The sequence below is a fragment of the Sander lucioperca genome, chromosome 1 (genome assembly GCF_008315115.2).
Source record: "Sander lucioperca isolate FBNREF2018 chromosome 1, SLUC_FBN_1.2, whole genome shotgun sequence".
Lineage (NCBI taxonomy): Eukaryota > Metazoa > Chordata > Actinopteri > Perciformes > Percidae > Sander > Sander lucioperca.
The window spans coordinates 9,160,604-9,180,769 of record NC_050173.1 but is presented as its reverse complement, the minus strand read 5'-3'; the positions used below and the strand labels follow the sequence as shown (position 1 = coordinate 9,180,769).

The window sequence follows — 20,166 nt, the reverse complement described above, 5'->3', positions numbered from 1 at the left end:
GGACTAGAACTCTCCCCAACCGGATTGGGCTGTACTGGCCTGCCTCCCTCTACTCTACTCTATTCGCTCCCTAACTATAAGCTTTATCAAAGAGGAGTGTTTTCAGTTTATTCTTAAATATGGTGATGGTGTCACCATATTGGTGAAAGCTGGTGAAAGCTGGTTCCACAGGAGAGGAGCTTGATAGCTGAAGGCTCTGGCTCCCATCCTACTTTTAGAGACTCTAGGAACCACGAGAAGCTCTGAATTCTGGGAGCGTAGTGCTCTAGTGGGACAATAAGGTACTAAGAGCTCTTCAAGATATGTAGGTGCTTGACCGTTTAGAGCTTTGTAGGTCAGGAGAAGGATTTTAAATTCAATCCTGGATTTTACAGAAAGCCAATGCAGAGAAGTTAATACAGGAGAAATATGATGTCTTTTCTTAGTTCTTGTCAGAACACGTGCTGCAGCATTCTGGATCAACTGGAGAGTCCTAAGGAATTTATTTGAGCATCCTGATAGTAAGGAATTACAGTAGTCCAGCCTAGAAGTAACGAATGCATGGACTAGTTTTTCAGCATCGTTTTGCGACAGGATATTCCTAATTTTGGCAATGTTACAAAGATGAAAAAAGGCTGTTCTTGAGGTTTGTTTTAGATGGCTGTTAAAGGATAAATCCTGATTAAAAATAACTCCTAGATTTCTAATAGTAGTGCTGGAGGCCAGGGCAAAGCCATCCATAGTAGCTATATCTTTAGATAATGAAGTTCGGAGGTGTTTGGAGTCCAACACAATCACTTCAGTTTTGTTTGAGTTTAACATCAGAAAATTGTAGGTCTTTAATGCACACTTGAAATTTAGCTAACTGACTGGTTTCGTCTGGCTTGATTGACAAGTATAATTGGGTGTCATCTGCATAGCAGTGAAAGTTAATTGAATGTTTCCTAATAATATTGCCTAGAGGAAGCATATATAAGGAGAATAGAATTGGTCCAAGCACTGAGCCTTGAGGAACGCCATGGCTAACTTTAGTGTACTTGGAGGATTTATTGTTGATATTAACAAATTGAGATTGATCAGAGAAATAGGACTTAAACCAGCTTCGTGCGATTCCTTTAATGCCAACTAAATGTTCCAGTCTCTGTAAAAGGATGGTATGGTCAATAGTGTCAAATGCAGCACTAAAATCTAATAAGACAAGTATGGAGACAAGTCCTTTGTCAGCAGCAGTTAGAAGGTTGTTAGTAATTTTCACCAGTGCCGTCTCTGTGCTATGATGCTTTCTAAATCCTGACTGAAAGTCTTCAAATAGACTATTCCTATGTAAAAAGTCACATAACTGATTAGAGACTACTTTCTCAAGGATCTTGGAGAGAAAGGGAAGGTTAGATATAGGTCTATAGTTGGCTAAGACCTCAGGATCGAGGGTGGGTTTTTTCAGAAGAGGTTTTATCACAGCTACTTTAAATGACTGCGGTACATAACCTGTCAATAAAGACATATTGATCATATCTAGTAATGAAGTGTTAACCACGGGTAACGCTTCTTTAAGTAGCCTCGTTGGGATAAGGTCTAAGAGACAGGTAGGTGGCTTTGCTGAAGAGACCTTTAGCATTAATTGTTGAAGGTCTATAGGAAAAAAGCAGTCTAAGTATATGTCAGGTCCTGTCGTTCTTTCTAGCACTCCTGCGTTCAAAGGTGAACCGTTAGAAGTTGAGGGCAGGTGATGAATTCCATCCCTAATTGTTATAATTTTATCATTAAAGAAACTCATGAAGTCGTCACTACTAAGAGCTAGGGGAATAGATGGCTCAGTAGAGCTGTGGCTATCTGTCAGCCTGGCTACAGTGCTGAAAAGAAACCTTGGGTTGTTCTTATTTTCTTCTATTAGTGTTGAGTAATAGTCTGATCTGGCATTTCTGAGCGCCCTCCTATAATTTTTCTGACTGTCTTGCCAATCTAAACGAGATTCTTCCAATTTGGTGGAACGCCATTTACTTTCAAGTTTTCGTGAGATTTGTTTTAATTTGCGAGTTTGGGAGTTATACCAAGGTGCTAGTTTCCTTTGCTTTATCATCTTCTTTTTGAGAGGAGCAACAGAGTCTAAAGTCGTCCGTAGGCAGGCCGTACCGTCTACAAAATATCATTTTGTATGCAGCCACAGATATTCAAGACTGTACTGCGGCGAGGTGCGTGGAAAGATTCACTCGGAAGGCAGAGTTACTAATTTCCAAGCTTAGGTTAATGACAAAAATATGGCCGGTGTGTTGCAAATGCCAGGGCCGTTTTTTGATCCCAGTCCGTCACTGATGAGAGGTTATGAGTATTTATGATACTACTAGCCACAACCTGGAATTAAAAGAGAAGGACGTCACATTCATTGGCTGCAGACTCAAGACAAGCTCATTTCCTCATCCCACTCATATACACCAAAATGAATGAATGCACAGACCGCAGGGCACACAATCTAAATTCCCCATCAGCAGGGAAATGATAAGCCTAGAGCGAGGAAAAGGTTTTCAGATTGGTGTTGGGCTAGATACACTTTGCCTCTTTAACTGCAGACTGGTACAATGAGATGGGTGAACTCGGGAGGATGCAGTGAAATCAGTGTGATCAAATCAATTATGATGAACTGATTTAAATGAGTAAGATTAAATGCAATGCCTAGAAATTACATGTGGGGGAAATTAATCACGTGAAACTGGCACATTGTGTGTTGAAGTGTAGATGGGTGGTGAGCAGTGGTTGAGAAGTATTCAAATCCATAAAATATTCAAGTAAAAAAACTCATTATAATTGTAGGCCTACTTGAGTGAAAATGCTTTCCGTCACTGGAGGAAAGGGGGGAGGGGGGCAGATGCTGGTAAAAGTGAACTTTGTGAATTACTTTATACACCCAACACCAGATTTTCATCTTTTTAACTTGACCAACACAGGCTATATTCACATAGCTACATTACTAATAGCGTTACTTCAGCTAGCACATATGGCGAGTTGGACGATAAAGGATCGACATCAAGAAAAACAAGGAAGTAAGGATGGAAGCAGACAAGGAGGCACAGAGGAGGCTGTGTGAGTTGAAATGGGACACTGCTTTGTTCAACAGTAGGAGGGGGGGCAAACGAGCACAGTTTGCCTGCTGTAATCGGTGAATACAATCTGCTAGGGCGGGCAGTCCCGTTTTTATCTCTGTCTAGCTGTGTTGTAACGTATCTTTCAAATATTTGTCTTTCCTGGAGGATTTCTATCAAGGGATGTCAAAGCGAGTACGAAGCAGAGAGGTCTGCGCTGATTGCAGTGCTCCGGGTATGATGTCAAACAAGCTAGCTTTAGCTGCCCAGCTAACCAGCTAGTCCTTACTACAACTTACGTCCAGTTAGCTAACCTAGTTAACGTTACCAAGCGCCGATAACTATAACTAAATTAGCTAGCTAGCTAGCTAGATGGATAACTGTACTTGTTGTAAATGTTATTCACACTTGTGAAAATGTCATGTTTGTGTTTTGTCTGTGTATTCACATTAACTTGTCTGGTTCTGAAACTCTTTGCTTGAATTGTCTTGATTGTTGGTTTATAGTGGTACAGATAAATTAGCTCATTTAGCTAGCTCGCTAATACTAGCTTACTGATAACAAGTAGGTTAATGTTGTCGCACAACAGACCCATGCCTGGTTGCATTTGTGATTGGGATTTTGGATGTGTCGAAGGCATTAGGAAGCGACCATGGAGGTATTTGTTGCTGTCAGTTGGCGAACATCCTCGTCTGGCTAGAATGTAAAGTTGTTATTCAAAATGAAAGCTTCAGTTTAAGGTTGTGTGTTATTAACCATCTAACATTAGACTGGCATATTAACTAACGTTAACATTTGCATCTTATTCTAGAGCCACGCTGGGCCTCTGTTAACAGGGGTGTGTTGATCTGCGATGAGTGCTGCAGCATCCATCGAGGTCTGGGGCGACACAGCTCTCAAGTCCGACATCTGACTCATTGTCCATGGCCACCCTCACAGATACAGGTGAGGAGACAGTCAGAGACACAAGCCCCATATTGCACAAGTGTGATAAATTATAAAATGGTTGACACATCATCAAGTGACCAGAGGTAAACCTTCTATGCATTCAGGTAAACTTTTATGTGGTTTCTGTTTTAGATGGTCCAGACACTATATGGCAATGGAGCTAATTCCATATGGGAGCATAGCCTCCTAGACCCTTCCTCTTCAGTAAGTGGGAAGCGCAAAGCCAACCCCCAGGACAGAGTTCAGTAAGTGCTGTTAAGAATTTTGATGCATCAGTGCTGATTTTAATATGCTTGTCTGCACTTTGATATAAAGCTCTATTGGCAACATTGATTTTCATGGTTAAGGTCAGTGAACATGCATAATTGGCCCTCTGTATCATGCACATGACTCATGGTCAGTCAGTCTCAAGTAACTTTGAGAAATGCAATGACTTGATCAGTTGACATGCGGATGGGAATATACACAACAAAATGTATGTTCAGTTGAAAGGAAAGTGGCAATATCCTACCCATGTTAGCTATGGGGAGTCGATTTTGTTGATTAACTGAATGATTTTGCAAGAAAGTGAATTTAAAAAGGTTTATGCAGCCTTTCCTTTATTGTGATTTTTTTTTTTTTTAAAACAAGCAGTGCGTACTGTAACCCAAAATGCATAAGAAAAAAAAGAAAATGAGATTTGTGATGCAGTCACGCTCATCTGCTGCCAGGTATAAACACTGCGTCAGTCTGGTGTCTGGCTGGTGCAGTAAAGATAAACAGTAAGCCACATATAAACACAGCCATGCTGAGTCTGACCTCACAGAAAACGCATTCAATCACCACACAACAGACAAAAAACAGACAGAGAGTATGAATTGCACCAAACATGAGGCTGCTATCCTTGATCCCAAATAAAGGCTTCAAGATGAATGCTGTGTTATTGGGTTTTTCCACTGCAGGATCTTTTAAAGGGGAGTAAGACCCATTTGAGGAGCCCAGGAACTAAACCTGTGTTTCGACCAGAGGAACCAGGACTACATTTAGTACCTGTAGGATAATTCCAGGTGCAAAGAAAACTGGTTCCTTTTCAGGGGATTATACTTTCTGATGGTACAGTCAGGAGCTACCATAGCAGTGTTCTAAGTCGCTGAGCTGTCAAACACAGACCCAGCAGCTGCTTCAACTTCCTTCATTAAACTAAACAAGGAAGTATTCTAGTGTTGATGACATGGGTTGGAGTTTTCTCGTTGCTTGTTAACGTTAAAAACAAAGTTAGCCTTTGTTTTTGGCTTCCCCACTGATTTAGTATGCTGCACTGTCCTCTGTCTGTACAAAGATCAATGGAGACAAAGTTGGTCATGTGACAGTGAGGAAGGGTGGATGTGAATGTCTTAAACAATTGGCCACTCTAATTGCAAGAGGGGGTGGGATACAAAGATGGGGAGCTTCTAGCAAAAAGCTACCAGACTATTTTTTTTCTCGATTTTAAGGGGCAGCAAGATATCCAAAAACCTTTTTGAAGTGGTATAATGTATTACTTAATGGAGGAATTGCTTAGCCACCAGTCAAATACTCAACATTGGATTTGCAGATAGTGTGTCTGATTTCAATGATAGACATCAGGACATCCTCAGTTGAGATATGTGTTGATGATTGTGAAACAAACGTATATAGTTGATTACAGTATGTGAGGTGGTCACTTAAATAGTGATGGTGGTCCAGATTTTCAGTGTTCCTAGTGTTAGATGTGATCATCTTTTGTTGTTTCCAGTCCCAACAAGACAGAGTTCATCAAGGCCAAATATCAGATGTTGGTGTATGTCCATCGGATGCCTTGTCGGGAGGATGACAGTGTAACAGCAAAAGACCTCAGCAAGGTGAGAAATGGCTCGTTTTTGGTTTTAGTGTTAACTTTTCTACATTCTTCATTTGCCAAACATTTTTTAGATGTAAGAATAACCCAACATTTTGCGAATAAAATTCTTGGAGTATAACCAAGGAAATAAACGAAATAAAGCCAAATGTTTGTCTTTTGAGCACCAGTTGCTTTACCATTGCACAGCAAGTGATTTTTGGTTTATAATCGTGATATCTGACCACTTCCTATACATTTCAGAAATGGTTTGGCCTATTTATAGATTGATAATTAGCATTCAGTCCTGATCTGACATACTGCCACTCAGATGTTCTTGTACTGGTCATGCTAGGACTGTGACTATCATATAGTATAGCCTGTCTTATCTCAAGTTTTGCAACAGCCGCCGCTATTTCAGTCTCTTCTTGGATTTGTGCTCTGAAATCTCTATTATTCCTTACAAATAATTTAAGGACAAGCTGGATTATACGCATTTTCATAGTAGGAATTTCATTAACCATTTATTGTTAACGGCAACGTTGTGATTTAGAAAGAGAAAAGTGCTTGTAGCTGTATGCACAGAAGACATAAAAATCTGTTTTTTGACTTTAATGCACCCATAAACATATTGTTGTATCTGTGCACCTTTTTAAAGGGATGCCCCTTGTGTGTCACTCACTTGCAATTATCTTAGTTTTTATCAAAATTATATTTCTAGCAGGATGTATCTAGTGAAGCCAGCACTGTGTATGTATGCATCTTAAAATAAAATTCACAATTAAACTACTTGTCGATCACCTTTCAGCAACTCCACTCCAGTGTCCGGACTGGAAACCTGGAGACCTGCCTAAGACTCCTATCTTTGGGAGCACAGGCCAACTTTTTCCATCCAGTAAGTGTAGTGGAATATCATGCATGAAAACACATTTTGTGAGGTTAATGTTGACATAATACTAATGCTTCATCATGGTGGTGTTTTTTGGGACAACAGGAGAAAGGAAACACCCCACTACACATAGCAGCAAAAGCAGGACAAATGTTACAAGCAGAACTGTTGGCAGTTTATGGAGCTGATCCCGGGGCTCTGGATTCCAGTGGAAAGACCCCCATCGATTATGCAAGGTAAAACTGGGCCTATGTTTTTAATTCAACACCGGCTTCTTTTTTTTAATTTGTTGTACTTAACGATGTTTATTAGGTATGAGCAGTGGGAAGTCTGTACAAACACTATGTAATGTTACTAACCCCATTTATAATTTTAGAGATTAGTTCACAGGCCATCTCCCTCACACATGATTTCTGGTGAGCTCTGCTGTAAAAACTCAGTGTTGGCTATGTAGACAACATAGCCAACTGCCAACAGTTTTCACTGTTTTTGCTTTTCATATGACTAACCTTTTTAATGTTGCTGCAAGCATTGCCTTAACAGACACAGCCCAGCTCACTAGTGGCAAATGATACACATCCTTTGGAGATTGTACACAGACACTGCGTGTATAAAATGTGTGCTATTCATATATTAAGGTGTTAATGAGGAAATGATGCACATTATGAAAAGGGAAGTGACAAAAGCTGGTATAAAAAGCCTAGTTAGGAACTGGGAAAAACCTACTGAAATGGCTAAAATATTTAGCATACCTTGCACTACAATGAACATTAGACACAGACCCAGTGGCATTCTAAGAAATTCAATAAGAGTATGACTAACTGAGGCAGAGGAGGAAGGAAAAACTCCATAGCACAGTGTGCTAGCTGACTCAGCTGGACTAGTTGGAAGTTGGAACGAAGACCTAGGAAAAATTATAGATTTAAAAAAAAAAAAAAAAAGATAAAAGTTAGCTGACATTGATTTGTCATGTTACTTATTAGTACACATATTTTACAAAACGGATATATGATCAAGACAGTATCTGCATTGCAAAGAGATTACAGGTAGACCCGTTGCCTAGTTTTACTTCAAGAAATCAAAGTATAAACAATATATTTTATGGTATTTCTGGCATAACTTGGTGGTGTCTAAGCATTACTGGTCACCATGGCCAGCTAATGCCTACACACATTCTACTTCAGTTTTACACTCATTACTTAGCAACTAAGTTACCAAACCAACTTTGTACTCTTAATTAAACTTGTATTGACACAAAGTTTTGACATGGGTTAATTAAAAGGAATCCTACCTGATGCATTCTGTAGCCTTAGCACAGTGCCATATTTTGGAAACAATGACCTTTTATTTCTAATCTGTGCAGACAAGCTGGGCATCAGGAGCTGGCAGAGAGGCTAGTGGAGATACAGTATGAACTCACTGACCGGTTAACATTTTACCTTTGTGGAAGAAGACCAGGTAAGTAGGCACATCAAGCATAGCTTCTGTATGGCATTTTAGAGCTGATTTTTTTTTTTTTCTTTTCTATGGTAGTTTCTCCCTATAATGCCCTTGTTGTGTTGTAGATCACAGAAACGGGCAGCACTTCATCATTCCACAGATGGCAGACAGGTAACAGCCATTTTTTAAGTCATAGTAAGGATTTTGTTTCGTACCTAATAGTTACAGAAGTTGAGATATTGTAATGCACAGAAAACAATAACAAGTGATATTATCAGCTCCGACAGGCTCCTGGTTAATATTTAATGCTATATTTTGTACTTATATACAAATAATAACAGTCTTATTTTTCCCATGTTGCATTCTCTTGATGGATAAGGAATAAGTAAGTATGTTTGCTATTGTGTGTCTCTTTGTTTGTGCAGAAATTTGTTAGCAGAAAAATGATTAATTTGAATTTTTTTGCCCAAAGCAGCCTGGATTTGTCAGAGTTTGCAAAAGCTGCAAAGAAGAAGCTCCAGTCGGTGAGACATTTTTACATGTGATTCAAGGTCTAAAATTCTGTTTCTATTCAATTATTTTTATTATTAGAAATTCTGCTTTATTTTGTCCCAGCTAAGTAACCATCAGTTTGAAGAACTTGCCATGGATGTTTATGATGAAGTTGACAGAAGAGAAACAGATGCAGGTGAAAAAAATACAATATATATAATGCTTTTTATGCCTTAATTTAAATTATTTTCTCAGATGTTATATCTTATATTGTGCTTTTTTTAGTGTGGTTGGCCACTCAGAACCACAGCACACTTGTAACGGACACCACAGTTGTGCCTTTTCTGCCAGTCAATCCTGAGTACTCATCTACCAGAAACCAGGCAAGTGATTGCACCAATGTTGCCTTGTGTTTAAACCTCAATTTGTTGTGTGAATTCTGGATTAAATAGTGCTGCCATGTATTTTTTCCTTTTTGTGTTGGTACATTCGTTTTCACAGGGTCGTCAAAAATTGGCAAGGTTTAGTGCTAATGAGTTTGCCACTCTGGTTATTGATATTCTAACTGATGCTAAACGACGGCAGTGGGGTAATTCCTGCGACAGTCCCAAAGGTACAATATATCTTTCAACTTTTATTTTTAAAATACCTTGAATTTCCTTGCTAATGTTCTTTTGTGTTGAGTTTTTTGTTAACGTCTGTATTGCGGTAAATGTGTTTATCAGCATATACACAGAAGAAAGCCTAAATTGGTTGTTGCAAGTAAGATGCAGGAAGTCAGTATTGAATTTTGCATTTACATGTGGACCATGTGGGCTCAGCTATATTTAGAATGTGGACCATATGTACTGATGTTTGTGCAGAAACTGTGCCAAATGCAGATTGTGGATTTGGGCTTAGTAGTGAAAACTCCTGCATTCTGTAAATTATAGCAAACCACATCATAGCCTGTTATATAACCTGATTGTTGGGGGTATAATAAAGAAGAGCTAATCCGGATTTTTGGAGTCAGTAAATAAAAATAAAAATGTGTTCCTTAGCTATTTGATTTATACAGCTGTCTGTAGCCAGCAGGGCTTGTTTGATCTCTAATGCTTTGATCTGGTGGTCTGCCTTCAGAGAGTGTAGAGCTGATCCTTCAGGGAATAGACAGTCGTCATAACAGTGAGAGCCAAGACAATGACCAGCCCGATTACGATAGTGTGGCCTCAGATGAAGATCCAGTGTTGGAAGCCACCTGTGGTGACAGCTGCAATGATGGAAGGACCAAGGTTAATAATTGTTGGAACCTACTTCACTAAGAAAGTTGATAGAACATCTTGCTTTTTTCTTTTAAAACTGATCTAATGCTATCTTGTCTAACATGTTCTGCTGCAGAGCTCGGAGTCCTCTGACCTCTCTGATGGACCAATCACAGTACAGGAATTTATGGAGGTGAAGAGCGCCCTAACTGCATCAGAAGCCAAAATACAACAGCTTCTAAAAGTCAACTGTCACCTCAGTGAAGAGCTGCGTAGCATGCAGAGCAAGGTTCGTAAATTCGCATATAATTGATAGGGAATTGTACTGTAGATCGTTTAGGCACTTTTTTTGTTTTGTAGGACTGTGTTCAAACTCAGTATACCCTCATAGTTTGATTTATATCTCTTTAATTAGATAGTAGTACACATTAATATTTCAAGAGCCATAATTAGTGGTCACTTTGTACTGGATTTAAGGTATTTACATCTTCTCTAGTCTCAACAACGTTTCATTTCCGGGATCGTTCAGGTGCCTCCGGAAATTCCGTTACCTTCCATTTTGTTTGTGTCGCCATTTTAAACTCCGGTCGATTTATGAGTACTATGGTTAACTGCTCCTCAGATCTTTGCAGGGTAAATCCAGACAGCTAGCTAGACTATCTGTCCAATCTGACTTTTCTGTTGCACGACTAAAACAACTTTTGAACGTACACGTTCCACCATAACAAGTTCCTTCCCGAGGCTATTTTGCAGAGGCACCTTTACTCCATCCGGCGCTTAGCGCCGCCCAAGACAATTGTGATTGGTTTAAAGAAATGCCAATAAACCAGAGCACTTGTTTCTCTCATACTGGAATGCTGTGTGGATTAGACAGACCCTCCTTTGCAGCGCTGTGGAGGAAAGTCTGGCAATGCGAGACTACATCTTCTCTGATACTTGCTAGTGTTGGTAGCCTTTCTTTCCTCTTGACTTTATAACACAGTTAGTGTTAAAGTTTAAGTCTGTGTGTGCAAGACTTGATCCTTCCCCATGTTACTAGAGACATTTAGTATTTTGATTTCACACAGGACATTATTTATTTATTTATTAGTAATTTCTTTTCAGGTCATGTCTGTTTGAATGTGTCAGACATAGCCTCTTCCCTGTTTAGAATTATACAGTGTATGAATTTGTAGTTGCAGGGAAGACCAGATTTTGACATAAGTGGATAAAAATGCCATATAAGGTCATAACGCAATACTCGAATTGCAATTGAAATTCTTCACTACTAGTGCTACAGAGAAAATGGCTGCTGTGTTTCTGGATGGGGTAAAATTCCTGTGGTAATAATTAACAATCACCAGACTTTCTCTGCTATGCTGCTCCGTGAAACTAGGTTCTTTGTGGTCTGAAACTGATTGAGGATTCACAAGTCACATGTCAAAAGAACCAACTACTAATCAACAAATAGTAACCACAGAGGACATTATGATCCATTATCGTAAATCTATATAACCATCATACAGCTACAAACCACCTAAATGTTGCAGTGATTACAGTTTGAATGTGGGGGAATCACCAGAGTTATCAACTCTGCACCCACCATTACTAAAATGTCATTAAATTAGATCTCTGACATCTCGAGGCATGTAGCAAGCATTGGTAACAATCTACTATTTATTTCTATTTCAGGCATATTACGTCACTCAGATCCTTTCTTAGTAATTCAAAAAAGTAGATTGTCCCACTTAGCTCCAGGGGTGTTTTTTTCAGTTTTACTTGCTTAGGTTTGAGGAAATCCTCTTCTGTTAAGATTTCTGTCACGGTGACACTAAACTCAACTCTCAACGACCGTTTTCGCTGTTCTCATTACTTTTCTTGGTAAAATATATTTCTACTAAATGCATCTGTTTTGGAGAGACTTGTATTTACACTATTTCAACATTTGACAATCATATTTCAATCTGTCTCCAATTCATTCCAAGGATCGGATTTACACTTTGTCCAAGTGATTAAGTGTAATGGGGTTATACTCTCTCACAGGCAACTAAAGGATCTGATGAATTAATTTCTACTTGCCTGTCTTAGTTGCCGCTACAAGACACTTGAGCACATGATAATGTTGCCAAGTGTATCATCTTATGGACCAAATTTGCATGCTTAGAAAAAACATTGTGTATTAAAAAGACAAAGGTTTGTCACCTAATCACCAGTTTAGGAGATGGCAGCATTTCATTTGGTTTTCTTATACAGTATACATCAAAATTCTTTCTCTTCAGTTTAGCCGAGAGACAGTGTTAACACTGCACTGCTTTTATCTGACAAAAGTGGCCTTCCTCCATTCCAGTTCCTTATTATTTTGCTGACAAAGTGGATCCTTAAAGGTGCCCTGCCACACGTATTTCATTACTTTGTGGTAATGTCTGAGGTTCTACCATGAACTCTGTAACATTTTTTGTGGAAAAAATGCCTTGGTTACCTTGTTTCAAGCCATTCTAGCGTGATATAGAAAGCCTGCGGGAAGACTCAGCTCGATTTGTGCCAGTTCTCATTAATATTCAACGAGCTAAGCTGCTTGACTCTGATTGGCTAACAGCTAGCCAATGAGAGCCTGGCTATCGGCATCCTTTACCCAGCGCAACTGGGCGAGCTAATGAATAGTAATGAGCTCAGGCAACACCACGTCAGACTGACCAGCTTTTGTAATTAGCCTGATTTCTCCGCTTATTTCTTTTCAGTAGCTAGAGCTGACAGAGGACGTAGCAGTTATTTTTCACATTCGCTACATAACACAAACACACATGGACCTAACATTTAAAAAAATACAAGTAAAAACTGTTTTGTGTGGCAGGGCACCTTTAAGACATTTCCTAACATATATGCTAAATAGCCTCTAAAAACTCTTTTAGTACTTGCATATTGTTAATTTGTTAACTTTATGATAACTTGCATACTACTATGGACTCTAAGTCCTGTTTCCCATTGTTCTTTTCAGTTTCTAAGAGCTGTTCATGTAAATAAGGGCAACCATTTATGCAGCAGTTTCTCAAGGTCTCGTGCTACAGTAATTGCAACCCAGTCAACACAGTGTCAGCATTTCATTTGTCAAGGAGCAAACTTTTGTTTAAAGAGAAACCAAAAACAAAACAGATGTGACGATGAACTCGACATAGAGGAAGAGCTTTTCCCCCTGAGCTTTATTCTACTCTATTATTGATGTCTGGCCGAGCTTTTGTAAGGAGATCTTCCCCCAGCTAGAGTTGACTTGAGAGATGTTTTGTTCTCTTCAGCTCAACTCCCTGCAGACTGAAAACACAACACTGCGATGGCAAGCCCCCAGTGGACCACAACACCTCCAAGGGCCCTTTGGTCGACACCCACCCCGCGGAGGTCGCGCCATGTCCATGTATGAGACGGGCTCTTCTCCGAGGCAGTACCCCCACCGGGGGGAAACAGCTCGGCATGAGGATGGAGTCATTTTACAACCCTTCCCAACCAATGTAAGCACAGAAGCACCGATGATCCTGCTGGATTGTTAGCACAAGACAAAATAATGATGCCTGGCTTGGGGCTGGTGTTGGTTTTTCATTCATTCAATCATTGCATCTCAATAGAGTATGCTCAACTTGGTTTGACCCCTTTCTAGATTGGGAGGGGTCCTTTGGGGACGGCTGCGTCCTCCCTCCCTACCTTCCCCTCTTCCCTGTCCTGGTCGTGGGATGAGCAATCTCGAAGGGTTAAGTACTGAAGTTCCCCTCGGTTCAGAGGCAGCCCCAGGAGGATGGAAACTATCCCCCTGCTTGACCCCACAGTCCTCTCTCTCCTGCTGACCTGTTTCTTTAAACTGCTTTTTTATCAGTATCGCCTGCCTGCCTGCATGCACCACAGTGCCTCTGCTTCAGTTCAGTTATCTGAACAACTCTAGCTTTTTATCCACAAAGAACCTTAACCACAGCTGCTTTGGCTCAAGTAAACATCAGAAGTGATGATGAAATGTTGTACCAGAGAAAGCTGTTTGAATGATCAACCAGCAGAGTCCAGTATCCATGAAAGCTAGATAAAATGGCTCATCACAATGTGTTTATTAGTCACAGCCGCTAATAAGTGCATCGACAGTTTACATTAGGGTTTCTTTGCATCTACTAATAGCATCCTATGCAGTACGTGCTGTGTTAAAACAGAATGACCTGTTGTAAATTTCCTGTCTTTTTTTTCTCTTCATCTGCTTTAAAACCAAATGTCTGTTGGTGTGAACTATCAGAAATGCATGATTCTGATTCGTATGTGCCTACAGTTGCTCTGGTAATGTTTGTGCTGTACTGTATTTGATTGATGCTAATTTGCGGATGTCTCCATAGGGCTGCAGTCTGGAAGGACAGAGTATCATGCTGGAGAATGATTATGACTCTACGCCCAACCACTCTGAACTGGAGGAGACTGGGTAAGAACATTTGTGTTAACTTTGGACCCACATCTTGGCTGTGACTCATTGTATATTTTAAAACAAAGTCTAGATTTTAAACACTGTTTTCTCTGTGAAGGTTTGTACATATATGTATATTCTCACCCATGATGCAACACAAAAGATCCTTATTTTTTTTTTTTTTGATAAATCCAGCCAATTGGTCTTTCAAATTAATACATTTAAAACATTTTTGCTATACACCAACTCTTACGTGATTTCATTGCTATTAAGTTATGAGATGCATGCAATATCTTCTGAAATAAAATGTTGGAGGGAAGCATGCAGACGGAATAAGAAATGAACTAGTTAAATAAATGGGAAGGTTTTACTTCTTGTTCCTGTTGCTGGAGATGATGACATCCTCGTAACAGAAGCGTACAAAGTTAAAGGTCACATGAAGAGAGGAGGAAGCTAGACTAATATTAGTTTTGACAAATATTTAGAAAGAGTCCTTGATTTGAACAGTCTGACTGTACAGGAGTAAGTTAACATATCAGGACTTGCATCTGTCTGACTTAAGCATCCACTTGCAAAACAATCAGCATACGTATGAGCAAGAGCCGGACGCCTTGCACATGTCATCCATCTCTGGTTGTTCTTTGCCATTTACGTATGTGTAGTGCTGATTATAGTCACTGCTATTGACTATTTGATGAGTATATATGAATAATGAAACCTCTACTGAATATAGTACATTAATAGCTAGTTTTATGTCAACTATGGTTATACAATTTTAGTGCTGTTTTGGGTTTTTGTCTCATAAAGGTTTGTTTTAGATGCCACCTTGTGCCCAGCCTTAAACTCTGCTGCATTGTTGTAATTCCATATTACGAGCCAGACTGCTTGTTTTACCACAGGGAATGATACTTCAATTAATTCTGTTTACTGCAAACCAGAAAAGAAATCCATATTTAAAATGGAACCACACTTGTTATGGACTTTCACCTCATTAAAAAAAAATGCTGTTTAATAAAGAAACCTGCGTCTGTATAAGTTGCAAAGCGTATAGCTTAAATCCGCGATAAAGCATTTTTCTTTTTCTTTCCATTCGTAGCAGCCCTCTCCCAGCCTCTGAAGCAGTGGAGCCAGGGGAGGAGGGGGGGGAGGATGCCACCCTGCCATGCACAGAGGATGTCATCTGTAAGACAGAGCAGATCACCAAGAACATACAGGAGCTTCTGAGAGCTGCCCAGGAGACCAAACATGAAAGGTAGTTAATGATTAATAAATAAATAATAGTATAATATATATAAAGTATACAATGAGTCAACATTAAATATAATAAGTGGTTAATAATTCTTAAAAGTCAAATCTCTCATTATTAATGTGCTTTGAAGCACAGCCTGAACTCTGTATATTTCAACCACGACTGTATTGCTGTCATTCTGCCTGTCTTTTTGAAGAGGGTAAATGGTGTTTCATCCTCTGTCTCAGCTGCTTCTAGGTCAGTGGTTAGTCGTCCTCAGGGCCCAGGACCCTGCCGGTTTTCTTTCATTCTGGCCAGTTAACCAGCAGGTGTTTCGGACTAGGGGTGGAAAGGAGACTGAGTACCCAGGGCCCTCATGTGAGGAGGGCCCAAAAAGATACTAGAATGAATAGCTGTGGATGTGGGGAGGGGGCCCATAGAGAATGCCTTTCTACAGGGCCCATAATTTTGTGCTACGCCACTGTTAACCAGTGACTGATTTTCACCTGACTTTCAAGGCAATTGTGGTTATATAGTAAACCAGCACCACTCTGGTCCCAAAGACTGGCAGTGAGAGCCATTGTTTTTGAGCCTCACAGACTGGCCTCTGTCCCTGTGTCCTAGACACAGTGTGTCTGCTGGGGGTAGGCCTCAGGTCTTAAAACGCAGCTGACAGGAAACGCCTCACTACCACGTATTCCCCTGTGATCTGCCAAATCCACAGTGAGTTAGTTTAGTCTAACAGGTTTCCTGTATTCATTTCCTGTTTTTTTTTTTACAGTTATATATTACTGTACTTAATTTCCCGCTTGAAACATGATGTGAGCTATTAACCATTTCACTTCATCCCAGTTTAAATATCCAGTGTAAATATTTTAAAATGAACAGTGCCTACTTTATCCAGAGGTATTCACAATCATATAATGGTAATTCATAGAAATCATGTATTTATTTGTTTTAATTTTGTGAGGAATATTGTGTGACTTGGCTTGGTATATATGTTGGCTTGACTGGGTACTGATTCTGAGTGCTGGCCAAACCACAACCTTTTTCCAGCTGTCATGGTTAGGATTGGCATTGAGAACCGGTTCCAACTTGGAATCGTTTAAAAAATCACAATTCCAATGGAATCGTTTCAAAAATTTGGTTTCAAATCTAACACGCGGAAGTTTGGTTTCCATAGCGACCACTGTACTTCCAGGCGCTCGTTGCGTTTCAGGAGCACAGTAAGCGGCAGTTTTACGCTGAAAAAGCCCGGTAAAACTAAAAATCACCATTGAATCAAAATAAGATGTTCCTCTTATCTGTGAAATAAGCATGTGACCCATTTCAACTCCTCAAAGAATTGGAAACGAGAATCGATAAGAACCGGAATTGAAAGGAAGAATCAGAATTGGAATCAGAATTGTTAAAATCAGACGATGCCCAACCCTAGTCATGGTGCTCCTAAATGTGCACAAATATAATAAGTATTAATATGAAAGTATAGTTCGTCCTACGTGGTCTAATGCCACGTAGGACGAACTATACTTTTCATATTAATACTTATAAGTCAACAACGGCACTGTCTACCAACCCACTGTTGTATTTGCTTACCTTTTTGTGCTTTTGTGACACATTGCACCCTAGCTGGTTATTTCAGGTTTTTTTTTCTGGAAAGTTGCACCACTGAAATGCATATGTTTAGTTACATAATCAAATACAGTAGGTAGGCACTGTGTCCAATGTTTTAATGGTGTACTTGGGAAAACTGAAGTTGTGTAAACAGCAGTGATATTTGAAAGTAAAAGAGTTTGTATTCTTTGCCAGGTCTGCAGGATTAAACATGTTTAAGTATGAGGTACTTTGTCTATGATTTAAAAAAGTGTGCTATTGAGCAAAGCCGCAGAATTTAACATTTCATATTTGAATACAATGTGCAATGTACTGTATTGATAAATGGTGTTTACTGTTGGCACAAATAATATTACCTCAGGCTGCTCTTTTTTAGTTTCATGATGAGGAATGTTAGTGGTAGCTGTTTAGCTTTGGTGTTGCTGAATATGGCCCAGTGGGGTTGATCATCCATTCAGCCTTTTTGTCTCCATCTCCCGCAGCTTCCTGCCTTGTTCAGAAAAGATCTGCATGGCCGTGACAGAGATGGCCGCCCTGTTTCCCAAGGTAAGATGACTCCTACCAACAGCTTTATGTCCCTCTCCCAAGCAATTAAGGGATTTGTTGTTTGTTTTAAAACAGCCAAAGGGAATCTTAAATTGCTTGTTTAGATCGGGTAGGTCCTGTTCATTGCATTACTTAGTTTTATATTTACCATATATTGGATTACTTTGTTTTATGTTTACTCACACACACAGCCCACTGACCACAATGAGGGTTTATTTATTAACGTTGTCATGTCAGTCCCTTATTGAGTCTCCATCATCCATCCTTTCCCTCACAGAGGCCGTCCTCGGAGACTGTGCGAGGGTCTCTGTGTCTGCTCACTTCAAGTGCCAGTCGGCTCCATGGAGAGTGCCAGAAGGCCATAGAGCACAACCCCTGCCCGTCGGACATCCAGCTGGTCACTCAGCAGGTCATCCAGTGCGCCTATGACATTGCCAAAGCTGCCAAGCAACTTGTCACTGTGACAACCAAAGAAAACAACAACTAACCCTAACCCAAAGACATTCCTGGTGCACCCAAAATAGTTCAATGATGTTGCTAATCAGTGTTAACACCCCCCTGTATTTATCAGTGTAAGCATTCATACATTCCTTTTAAAAATGAGATGTGCCATGCAAAATTACTGATCAATCAAAACATATTTATTTTGTTGTTTTTGTATCACGGTTATAAAGAGTAAACAAACATCTTTAAAACTGTAGGACAGAATCTGTTACTATCCCTTACCTCACAAAAAGATAACCGTTTAATCCACACAAAATCCAAAAAGTGCAATGTTGTGTGTATATATACATAAAACGATTAGAACAACAAACAGTTGAGCCTTCCACGTTGTAGTTTTCCACAGAGGTCATCATTTGTGCTCCTTGAGGTCGGTTGTCTGGCATGGCTGAGCTGCCAGAAGGGACAAAAGTCTGCAAGACACCTGGCATCAAGGATCAGAAGAGATTAACCTTAACCTGCACCAGTGTTGTCAGTTTATTTTGCTTTAGCCATTTTAAATGTCTACAGGATGCAATGACAGTATTTTAATCTTGAACCATTGTGATGCCACTTGCTTAGAGCCATCAAATGTTTGTTTAGTAAGCAAACCTGTGATTATAAAAGTAGCTTCAGTGCATTGAGCCCTATGTAAGGCCAGCAGTACCAAGAATGTGCAAACCATTCCATCCAGCAGTTCCAGCAGGTGATTTCAGTAAACTGTTCATTTAAGTATCAGTCATTTTTGGAGTTATAATGTTACAGCCATATGGATGTGCGTGTGTGCGTGTGTGAAATCCATTTTGAATCAATTTTAATAGCATTATGCAAATATATAAGATGTATGTATCCATTTAATTCTTTATCAAAAATAACCCAAATGCTATTCTATTTATAAACTGTATGTCATACCTCTAAGAAAATATCAATGTTTATTTTCATAAGCTTTTGTTTAACACGATGCTCCTCACAGACTAACTTTTGTTCTGAGGTTTGGGACGTCTCAGCTGGCAGTAACATGTGGGCACCTTGGGATCTCTGTTTATTCGGTGTGATGCTGTAACTAAAGTGTGTTAGATGCTACCTGTGGTCACATACGTACAGCTATGGTTTACAGTCACTGGTAAAGTAGAAATGTGCCCTCAAAGTTTGGGTACCTATTGTAGAACTTGGGTCTAATGTGTCACTCATTGTTGTGAGATCAGTTTCAACCAGGGGTGGAAAGAGAACAAGAATACCCTGCACAAGTGGAGTACAGTTAATTCTATGTTATTCCAGTAGAAGTAAGAAAACGTTCTCAGAAGGTTGATAAGAAGGGAAAGATGTTCAAATGAAAAGTCAGCAAAGGACGCCCTAAATAAGTATTAAAAATATTCAGAACATATTATTACACCATTAATGTCTTCTGTTTATTTCAAGTCCACTGCACAGTAGAATATTTTATTTTATTTCAAACCATTTTTTAATTTTTATAATTGTGTTAAAATATTTTTTGTTTTATCTTATTGTAGGGTGCCCTGAAGAGAGATCTTGTCTCATGATTAGCCACCAATTACTTGAATTCTCCTTTTTTTTGCACTGATCTTAATGCAAAGCTATTGAACGTTTTAGTAGAGCCTAACTCATGTCCATTATTCTTCAACAGCTATCTAAAGTTTGCTAACATTAGCCACCATAAGCTAGTAGTGGTCATACCAGACCAGTCTATGTACCAGACCAAGTAATGCTGCTTTAGCCAAACCTCTGATTGTAATGAATTGAGCAATTGTGTATTTTTTATTGCTTATGAGTTCAACTTTTCATTTGTAAGAAAAGGAATGTGTTGTTTCTTCTTTCAAAAGTTACATAGCCTCGCTTTAAATCTTTAATTCGAACCAAATCTCTAAAATGAAAGTAAAATTACAGATTTTAAAATTCTAGTCGATTAAGTGAACGAACGAGCTACAGCTGCTGCTGCAGTAATAAAACTGCGTGTTTTCAGTTACTTTCCACCCCTGGT

General features: G+C 39.5%; 1 protein-coding gene across 9 annotated transcripts; it reads left to right on the top strand.

Annotated features, from left to right (window-relative positions):
• The first annotated feature begins 3,035 nt into the window (after nt 1–3,035).
• Nucleotides 3,036–19,554, top strand: LOC116034939 (ARF GTPase-activating protein GIT2-like). Of its 9 annotated transcripts, none has more exons than XR_004898777.1 (22): nt 3,073–3,288; nt 3,865–3,998; nt 4,134–4,246; nt 5,755–5,860; nt 6,644–6,730; nt 6,830–6,960; nt 8,088–8,182; nt 8,290–8,335; nt 8,544–8,549; nt 8,637–8,688; nt 8,780–8,852; nt 8,942–9,039; nt 9,158–9,269; nt 9,776–9,927; nt 10,034–10,186; nt 13,167–13,376; nt 13,523–13,612; nt 14,235–14,317; nt 15,396–15,551; nt 17,624–17,687; nt 17,965–18,264; nt 18,311–19,554. XR_004898777.1 is itself a non-coding variant. In XM_031277725.1 (21 exons), the coding sequence occupies exons 3-21, from the start codon at nt 4,134–4,136 to the stop codon at nt 18,172–18,174; spliced, it is 2,037 nt and encodes a 678-aa protein (XP_031133585.1). In that variant the 5' UTR covers nt 3,036–3,054; nt 3,865–3,998; the 3' UTR covers nt 18,175–19,554. The 9 variants fall into 9 exon arrangements, 7 of the variants coding, with proteins under 7 accessions (XP_031133585.1, XP_031133580.1, XP_035863071.1 ...); XR_004101246.2 differs by having other exon boundaries at nt 17,965–18,536; nt 18,633–19,554; XM_031277725.1 differs by lacking the exon at nt 3,073–3,288 and adding an exon at nt 3,036–3,054 and having other exon boundaries at nt 17,965–19,554.
• Nucleotides 19,555–20,166: the final 612 nt, after the last annotated feature.